This window comes from Salmo salar, chromosome ssa03 (genome assembly GCF_905237065.1).
Source record: "Salmo salar chromosome ssa03, Ssal_v3.1, whole genome shotgun sequence".
NCBI classification, from domain to species: domain Eukaryota; kingdom Metazoa; phylum Chordata; class Actinopteri; order Salmoniformes; family Salmonidae; genus Salmo; species Salmo salar.
The window spans coordinates 60,047,461-60,058,085 of NC_059444.1; the positions used below are offsets into that span (position 1 = coordinate 60,047,461).

Consider the following 10,625-nt stretch of genomic DNA (forward strand, 5'->3'; position numbering starts at 1 on the left):
AAGAGCAACTCAGGTTACAGTCTTAAAGATTTTCTGTCTCTCACGCACACACACAAAACACACGTACGCACACACAACACACACACACACACATACGCACGCACACACACACGCACACATGTAATGTCGCCTCGGTGTCACTACCAGCCACTCTGTCAATGACTAACTCTTCCGCATCAGACACTGATGTCATCCAATATATAATACCTGCATAGCAAGAATACATTTAAAGATACACATGTCTCCGTTGCTTTCAAATTAATATTGAAACTAGATATGAATCTATTCTTCAATTTACAATATTTTACACAGCTGCATAGTTATCGGATAATACAAAAAATGATAAAGTATTAGATTCGTTCCTCTCGCTCAACTTTAGGTTATACATTAGCTATGACTTATTAGTCTCAATTAATATTCTCATGTACTTCATTTAGATGAAATGTCCTCAAATAAAACCTCATAAAAATGTCCCCTAAGTACAGCAATGTATTCCTATTCTCACGTCTAAGACATGTACCGTAACGACACAACGTATGTAAGATATCGCAGACGCACGCACGCCCGCGCACGCACGCACGCACACACACACACACACACACTATGTGTTATGCAGCCATGGTAACCATAAAATGTCACTTCAGTTCAGGATTCCAATTGCAGAAACCTAGTAAGTCTCGAGGCATACTTCTGCAGTGAGATCAACCTCCTTTTCAAAAAACAGAACTAAATACATTTTGACATTTGATAAGTCAATCAGTCTTTTTTTGACACTCATTCACCTTGCACATACAGTACATTAGTGACTGTCATATGAGTCAGTGTTACAGCTTTTTTTATCGCTTTGGTGCTATGTTCATAAATATGTGGTGAATTTGAAAAACTCCTTGTACAAAACTCCAAACTGGTAACATTTGTAATGCAAGTAAAGAACCAGAAGGCCCTCACACTGTTAAAGCTCGTCAGGTCGAACAAACTGATTGTAGATTATGTAACTTAATTACAGCTGTAAGTGTTTCCACTAGTGACTGATAGATTTACAGTTAATGTTACATTACAGTCTTTTAGATATTTTACACAGAATTTTATGTCATATAGCTAGATACCTAGTTGTGTGTGTGTGTGTGTGTGTGTGTGTGTGTGTGTGTGTGTGTGTGTGTGTGTGTGTGTGTGTGTGTGTGTGTGTGTGTGTGTGTGTGTGTGTGTGTGTGTGTGTGTGTGTGTGTGTGTGTGTGTGTGTGTGTGTGTGTGTAAACGATTTTATGACTGCCGGGTCAAAAATGACCCTAAGGCAATCTTTGTACGCTGCTGGTGTACAGCTTTCATGGTAATATGAACGAAGGCGATGTTTCACTTTTTCTAATGTTGGGGTCATCAAATTTCAACTTTAAAAATATAATTTAGGTGGTTTGCTCTGCTGTTAAACATAGTGGCAGGTAATTTTTTACCCTTAAGACAACACAAGGGTTAACCAGCAAAACAACACATAATGACATGTTCTCAATCTAGTTATTTTACATTTAACCAGTTAATCCAATAGAAACAATGTAAGATACATGTTTCACAATTGCCCTTTGAATGTAGATGCTACAGTACTGTAAATTACAGTACATTACACTGTTTTCACATTAGGCAATACACTTGTACTACCCATTAAAAGTGACTGAACATCACATTTCCATAATTTCTATCCCATGTGTGATCAAAGGTGTGATCATTAAAGACATCTCTCACAATGTAACAAATTAAATAAATGACAGAAACATCATGTTTAGCAGGCACTAGTTTGCATCACGCCTGTCTTGAGCATTTGGCCATAGGTTGTCATCGAAATCACAGTAAATATCCTTATTGTTCATGCACCTGGGGAAAAACATTTTGGCATGGTGAATCCAAGCCTGACATAGGTCTGGGTTGAAATCATTGCATGCCTCCTCCATGGCCTGAAGGAGGGTGGCACGTTTGTGGGGACGGCAATCCTACTTCTTTCACCTGTATTGTAATCGTGTATTGTATTTTCCAGTATTGTATTGAATTTATGTATTGTAGTGGTCCTGTACGTGGCTCAGTTTATAAGAGCATGGCACTAGCAACCCCAGAGTTGTGGGTTCAATTCCCACTGGGGACACATACCAAAATGTGTGGACTGTTATCATTTTGTGTCTGCTATGTAAATGGTAGGTATTACAGTACTGTGTTGGCCAATGCAATTTTAGTAAAGCAGTTGTGACCCCCCCCCCCCCCTTACTGTGAAGTAAAATCATAATAGTCATCATTATAGTAATACATTAGAGATTATAAACTGGGTGGTTCAAGCCCTGAATGCTGATTGGCTGACAGCCATGGTATATCAGAGAGTATACCACAGGTATGATCAAAAATTATTTTTACTGCGCTTATTATATTGGTAACCAGTTTATAATAGCAATAAGGCACCTCTGGGGTTTGTGGTATATGGTAAATTAGTTGATAGACCAAAAAAGAGAGTTCCAAACCTGTCTGCCAATAACAGTTTCAGTTGTCCTCTCCTTACTCCCAGACAGTCCTAGCAAAATTATTGCTTGAGAAATTGCTCTTTGCTAAGAAGCTTTTTGTGTTTCTTTTTTACCATTTTAATTGAAAACAATCACAGCAAGTTACTTAATTCTAATCCAGAAAAGCTAAAACATTGAAATAAATATGGCTGCATGGGTTCTTTAAGCACACAACAACAACAACAACACAAGTCACATGTCTGTCGGGGACACAGCTGCCTGACAGTAGGTGTGATAGGGACCCGCATGGGTCCTCAAAGTTGCTCTGTTCATGGATTAATTGTGACATCACTATTCTAATGAGGCCTTCGGTGTAGAAGTTCCCCAAGGGTGAGCAGTGATAAGGTGATCCTGCCAGGCTTATCATTCCGTCCCCCTCCACAGTGCCAGGGCGTGCTCTCTCCGTTACATAACTATACAGTCAGCCTCAGCTGCTGGGAAGTGACACTTAAATGAGCTGTCAGAAAAAAAGAGAGAGAGAGAGAGAGAGAGAGAGACTGCACTTTATAACTAAGATCAGACAGAGGGAGCGATAGTGTGTGTGTGTGTGTGTGTGCGTGTGTGCGTGTGTGCGTGTGTGTGTGTGTGTGTGTGTGTGTGTGTGTGTGTGTGTGTGTGTGTGTGTGTGTGTGTGTGTGTGTGTGTGTGTGTGTGTGTGTGTGTGTGTGTACGTGTGTGTGTGTGTACGTGTGTGTACGTGTGTGTTCGTAATGCATCCATTATTTTAGAGGGGGCACAAAATATGTGATGGGGGTGGTTGGAGAATGTTGCATTTTTCAAACACCTGAAACAGCTTTTAAATACAGTTGAAGTCGGAAGTTTACATACACCTTAGTCAAATACATTTAACTCAGTTTTTCACAATTCCTGATATTTAATCGTAGTAAAAATTCCCTGTCTTAGGTCTGTTAGGATCACCACTTTATTTTAAGAATGTGAAATGTCAGAATAATTGTATTTGATTTATTTCAGCTTTTATTTCTTTCATCACATTCCCAATGGGTCAGAAGTTTACATACACTCAATTAGTATTTGGTAGCATTTCCTTTAAATTGTTTAACTTGGGTCAATGTTTCGGGTAGCCTTCCACTTAGTCAGGTTTGTAACTTAGTCAGGTTTGTAGGCCTCCTTGCTCGCACACACTTTTTCAGTTCTGCCCACAAATGTTCAATAGAATTGAGGACAGGGCTTTGTGATGGCCACTCCAATACTTTGACTTTGTTGTCCTTAAGCCATTTTGCCACAACTTTGGAAGTATGCTTGGGGTCATTGTCCATTTGGAAGACCCATTTGCAACCAAGCTTTAAACTCCTGACTGATGTCTTGAGATGTTGCTTCAATATATCCACATAATTTTCCTCCCTCATGATGCCATCTATTTTATGAAGTGCACCAGTCCCTCCTGCAGCAAAGCACCCCCACAACATGATGCCGCCACCCCCGTGCTTCACGGTTGGGATGGTGTTCTTTGGCTTGCAAGCCTCCCCCTTTTTCCTCCAAACATAGCGATGGTCATTATGGCCAAGAAGTTCTATTTTTCTTTCATCAGATCAGAGGACATTTCTCCAAAAAGTACGATCTTTGTCCCCATATGCAGTTGCAAACCGTAGTCTGGCTTTTTTATGGCAGTTTTGGAGCAGTGGCTTCTTCCTTGCTGAACTTTTATGCCTTAGGAGTTAAGTACAACTGGCACGCTGGTATATAGTGTCATAAGCCAATAATGAAATACGTTTTAGTCAATTGTGTATCTATTTATTGTCATTACATTTTTTTAAAGAACAATCTAAATGTCTGTCAATCTTTGCATGTATAGCTCTGCCTATGAATTTCCAACTTCATAAAATTGATAGGTGGCTACAAATGTAGGATCTTAATTTGAACCAGTTTGCTACAGCAGGAATATATTCCTGAACAACAGGAGATGTAAATTATATATTAATGGCCGTTTTCATAGGGGACGAATCATTTTTCGTCAGGGCAAATCAAGTCTGAAATTTCAAAGTGGAAATTACAAACTTTAGAAGCCTTTTTAAAACGGAAAAGTTTGCATTTACTGCTGTGCAGGAAAATTATCAACAACAAAAAAGTGATCAAATTAAGTATTTTACAGAGAAACAGCAAAACATTAGTTTATTTATTCATCAAGAAGGAATCAATAGGCTACATAGCTTGATCAAATTAATTTACAAACATACCTCCTGCCCATCACTGGCAGCTAAAATCCAGTTTCACTCCACACGCTCTCTCCTCCACTGACGATACTGCAACTATTAGACTAGAGTATCTAGCATCTTGTCTAGGCATCTCTGCTCTGTGCACCTTGGAAGGAACCACTTACTAGGTGGGGGGGGGGTACTCTTTGCCTTGTCCAGTCAGTGTGTCCCCGCCATAAAATATATATTTTTTATTATTAATAAACTTGGGCTTAAAAAGGAAGTTGAGTAATTAATTTAACATCTGAAAAATGTAAAAACAGTACAAACCTGAGGGAGCGAGTGGCTTTGTTCCCCCTATGGACATGAATCCACTGTTCTAAGAAACAGGCTGCTGCAGTGTTGAGAGATGTACCCTCACCAGTGTTCTCTCTCACCTAAATTCTCCAGGATCATCTTCCACTTGTCCCTGACCTCCCGACGCAGATCTCTCATACCCTCAATGTCCACACTCAGACGCCGGTGCGCCTATAGAGGGAAAGGGTCAGGGTTACATACAAACAATATTAACCTAGTACACAACTATCACCAGAAACACAGGTCAATCAACTAGAGTAAGCCTAATGTGAGATAGCAGCCCATTCACACAACAAACAGGAGACAGAGGACAAGCATGGTACCCAGTTGGATAATGTAGGCCTACATTATACTAGAGCGCATAAAATGCACCATCTACTGGCTGATGGAGGTAAAGTGTTGTATGCTGCCCTGCAAAACAATGTAGACAGAGCAGACAATCTAGGATAACTTCACGCTGCCTCTCTTTTCCCCAGATTTCTCATTTTGTCCACCTCCCATTGGTCACAGACGTCAATTCAACGTCTATTCCATGTCGATTCAATGTAATTTCATTGACATTACGTGGAAACAACGTTGATTCAACCAGTGTGTGCCCAGTGGGTTGTTTCCCCCCTCTTAGGGAGCCAAACTCTCTGTTGTCATACAGTAAGTGTTCCCTGTCCCCCTCCCTGGGTCCCCCCTCTGGTACCAGCGAGCCCCTGCGGGTCTGGTTCCTGTTCTGGATGAGGTTGTACAGGATCCGGTCATCGTCTCTCTCTGAGTGGCTCGGGTCGCCTGGCTCACTCCATAGGTTCTGTTCCTGTTCCCTTCGCTTCTTCGCCTCGCGGTCAAAGTACTCCAAAGTGTCAGGACTGAAACAAATAGACAAAATAACAAATAGACACTCACACACAAGCACAGGCGCGTGGTCTATCAGGGGAACATCGGGATGACTGTGAAGCTGTTATCAATTCAATAGATATAAAGAGGATGTTTGTTTGTTGGTTCCACACCTGTGTATTACACTAGTGTGACTAAATCTGAGGGCTGTGGATGGAGAGCATGACATATCTCTCAAATCTATGGATTGGTGTGGAGAGATAAGGATGGTGAGAAATCATATGAGGAATTGTGACATTGTTTTTTAAGCATCATATTGTGTGCCGCGATAAGTGTGTGTAAGTCACAGGAGGTTGGTGTCCCCTTAATTGGGGAGTACGGGCTCATAGTAATGGCAGGAGCGGATTAGGTGGAATGATATCAAAACACATGTTTGATGCCATTTCATTCACTCCATTCCAGACATTACTATGAGCCGTCCTCCCCTCAGCAGCCTCCTGTGGTGGAAGTGTGTCAGGTTGTCATGGTGATAAGTGTGAATGTCATGGTGATAAGTGTGTATGTCAGTGTGTCATGGATTGCATACCTGATTAAAGGCTCCTTCTCCTCCTCACTTTCATCATCGCTACAGCAGCAGCAGCAACAGAACCGAGCACAGAACCTCTTGAAGGCAGCCCCCATCTCTGATAGAGACAGAGAGGGAAGTAGAGTGGTCGGAGAAGATAGTGTGAGAGCAGTTAGAAGTGCAGATAAGGTCTAGTGTCCAGATATGGTTAAACTCTTCAAAACAAGAGGGGGCATACGGTACCGTTTTTCAAGTCCTATCCAGGCACAGGACAGGTAAGGGGGGGGGGGGGGGGGGAAATGTCCTCTCCACCGGTGTAGTTGGTCCAACACACTATATTCACCTCTTTCTGTCTCCCAGTTTCCTGTTGCGGCTGCTGAGGATAGGTGACCCAGTGGTGTAGAATGAGGGCTCGGACCTGGAGCCACACCCTCTGGGTTTGATTTCAAAACAATATCCACAGGAGTAAAGAGAAAAAGTTGGTCAAGCACTCACAGAGCTGTTGAACACCCACGATTCTCACTCTGTTGATACCCTGCCTCCACACTGGCAAAATTAGTTTCAAGAAGAATATCTCGTTCAGACAGAAAACATTCTAAAGAGAGTCAAGCGGGAACAGGTCATTTTCAACTAGTTTCCAGACACAAAAGTTACAGATCTATGGGTTCCAATCTCCATCCGACATCCACTCTGTATATACTGGTGTAGAATCCTCTTCTCATCCCAGGTCCCGATATCTGAGGTCCAGAAGAGGTTGCTAGCTAGGGTCTCCAAATCCTGGCCCAGAGACTTTCCTCCTGGATCAGAGAAGATGAGCCAGGGAATGTCTCACCACAAAGAGAGTACTGAGTAGTCTCTCCCCTCTTACTCATCACCACAGATCCACATGCACACACACAAGACCCAACTCAGTCATGTGAGCTGAACGATCCTCTGCCCCCCAGCAGCAGTAGCAAGGCCCTAGCTCCTGTACCCCCACATTCTTATCTCCTTTATCCATCCAATCATATCCACTTAAAACCACACACTCAACAGACAAAAAAAAAAAAGCCTAGACTACATATTTCAAATGAAACAAGCTTTTGTTTAGGGAATGTACCTCAAAGTAAAATATTTGTTGTTAGATGTCATCGCCCCTAGGCTAATAATCTGGATGTATTCAACAGTCGTGGCCAAAAGTTGAGAATGACACAAATATTAATTTCCACGAAGTTTGCTGCTTCAGTGTCTTTAGATATTTTTATCAGATTTTACTATGGAATACTGAAGTATAATTACAAGCATTTCATAAGTGTCAAAGGCTTTTATTGACAATTACATGAAGTTGATGCAAAGAGTCAATATTTGCAGTGTTGACCCTTCTTTTTCAAGACCTCTGCAATCCGCCCTGGCATGCTGTCAATTAACTTCTGGGCCACATACTGACTGATGGCAGCCCATTCTTGCATAATCAATGCTTGGAGTTTGTCAGAATTTGTGGGGTTTTGTTTGTCTACCCGCGTCTTGAAGATTGACCACAAGTTCTCAATGGGATTAAGGTCTGGGGAGTATCCTGGCCATGGAACCAAAATATCGATGTTTTGTTCCCCAAGCCACTTAGTTATCACTTTTGCCTTTTGGCAAGGGGCTCCATCATGCTGGAAAAGGCATTGTTCGTCTTTTCAAAATTGTGAGTGAGCCCAATCCCTTGGCTGAGAAGCAATGCCACACATGAATGGTCTCAGGATGCTTTACTGTTGGCATGACACAGGACTAATGGTAGCGCTCACCTTGTCTTCTTCGGACAAGCTTTTTTCCAGATGCCCCAGACAATCAGAAAGGGGATTCATCAGAGAAAATGACTTTACCCCAGTCCTCAGCAGTCCAATCCCTGTACCTTTTACAGAATATCAGTCTGTCCCTGATGTTTTTCCTGGAGAGAAGTGGCTTCTTTGCTGCCCTTCTTGACACCGGCCATCCTCCAAAAGTCTTTGCCTCACTGTGCGTGAAGATGCACTCACACCTGCCTGCTGCCATTCCTGAGAAAGCTTTGTACTGGTGGTGCCCCGATCCCGCAGCTGAATCAACTTTAGGAGACGGTCCTGGCGCTTGCTGGACTTTCTTGGGCGCCCTGAAGCCTTCTTCACAACAATTAAACTGCTCGCCTTGAAGTTCTTGTTGAGCCGATAAATAGTTGATTTAGGTGCAATCCTACTGGCAGCAATATCCTTTCCTGTGAAGCCCTTTTTGTGCAAAGCAATGATGACGGCATGTGTTTCCTTGCAGGTAACCATGTTTGACAGAGGAAGAACAATGATTCCAAGCACCACCCTCCTTTTGAAGCTTCCAGTCTGTTATTCGAACTCAATCAGCATGACAGAGTGATCTCCAGCCTTGTCCTCGTCAACACTCACACCTGCGTTAACGAGAGAACCACTGACATGTCAGATGGTCCTTTTGTGGCAGGGCTGAAATGCAGTGGAAATGTTTTTTGGGGATTCAGTTCATTTACATGGCAAAGAGGGACTTTGCAATTAATTGCAATTCATCTGATCATTCGTCATAACATTCTGGAGTATATTTAAATTACGTCATACAAACTGAGGCAGCAGACTTTGTGAAAATTAATATTTGTGTCATTCTCAAAACTTTTGGCCACGACTGTACACGTAGTGGAAATGGTAAAATAGCAAATATGTCAGACAACCGTTTCATCAGTAAACAAGATAATCAGTGCTCCTATTATAAAAAGACTCTAGATTCTATCCATGCAGAATGGACCTCTTTCTATTCTAGACTAAAAGGTATGCTTGGTTCACAAAATTCTCTCTAGCCAAATTCTGTATCTTGTTATCTACCACACTCCAAAAGGCAAAAAAGGACAACATAGCAGATTGAAGTATAACTGTTAATGGACAGCTCCCATGACAGGGTGACTTTCATGTGAGGCCAACTTTAGTCAGTGTTATAATCATGATATAAACACCTCAGCCTCAAGCACGAGCGCACAGAGAACCATACAAACTGTAGACAGGGTGAGAAAGAGGGAGACTGAGAAATGGAGTGTGACCATGTTCATTAGGGACAGCAATAAGAAACTTTTTAAAACAAGTGTTTCTTATTGGACAGCCTGGTCTCAGACTAGGCGTAACATAGTAAACAAAAATCCGGGATGCTCATATCATTATGACATGTCACGTTTGGTATGGTTACATAACACCCAAGGTTACTTAATAAGGCAAAAATGAAAGTAGTGTGGTTGGTCGGCCATATAACGTGAACGTCTAGCAAACCAAAGGTTGCTGTGGACAAGTCCAGGTAGTCTCTCCATGTTCCAGTCCTCTTTGTTCAGTTCGGCACCTAATGGACAAAACCCTGTATTTTGCCTGCATCAACTCAATTAACCTCTCTAGGGTAGGGGGCAGTATTTTCCCATCCGGATAAAAAACGTACCCGATTTAATCTGGTTATTACTACTGCCCAGAAATTAGAATATGCATATAATTGTTTGATTTGGATAGAAAACACCCAAAGTTTCTAAAACTGTTTGAATGGTGTCTGAGTATAACAGAACTCATATGGCAGGCCACAACCTGAGAAGATTCTGTACAGGAAGTGCCCTCTCTGACCATTTCTTGGCCTTCTTTATTCTCTTTATTGAAAACAGAGGATCTCTGCTGTAACGTGACACTTTCTAAGGCTCCCATAGGCTCTCAGAAGGCGCCAGAACGTTGAATTATGACTTTGCAGCCCCTGCCTGAAAAACAGTAGCACATTTGGATAGTGGTCGATCTGAGAACACGTGTAGAGTCCATTTTCTTCTTTGAGTCTTTGAACGAAAACAACGACTCCCGGTCGGAATATTATCGCTATTTTACGAGAAAAATCGCATAAAAATTGATTTTAAACAGCGTTTGACATGCTTCGAAGTACGGTAATGGAATATTTTGACATTTTTTGTCACGATACGCGTCCGCGCGTCACCGTTCGGATAGTGTCTTGAACGCAAGAACAAAACAGAGGATATTTGAACATAACTATGGATTATTTTGAACCAAAACAACATTTGTGGATGAAGTAGAAGTCCTGGGAGTGAATTCTGACAAAGAACAGCAAAGGTAATCCAATTTTTCTTATAGTAATTCTGAGTTTAGTGAACGCCAAACTTGGTGGGTGTCAAATTAGCTAGCCCGTGATGGCGAGCCATCTACTCAG

The 10,625-nt window shown here is 41.9% G+C and overlaps 1 protein-coding gene across 1 annotated transcript; it reads right to left on the minus strand.

Moving 5' to 3' along the window:
- Positions 1–5,104: 5,104 nt before the first annotated feature.
- On the minus strand, positions 5,105–6,672 carry LOC106600979 (melanoregulin-like). The gene is made up of 3 exons (XM_045716056.1): positions 6,453–6,672; positions 5,736–5,898; positions 5,105–5,215 (listed from the first exon to the last, which is right to left on the minus strand). Exons 1-3 carry the CDS (start codon positions 6,545–6,547, stop codon positions 5,105–5,107), a joined length of 369 nt encoding a protein of 122 aa, XP_045572012.1. The 5' UTR covers positions 6,548–6,672.
- Between the last annotated feature and the right edge of the window lie 3,953 nt (positions 6,673–10,625).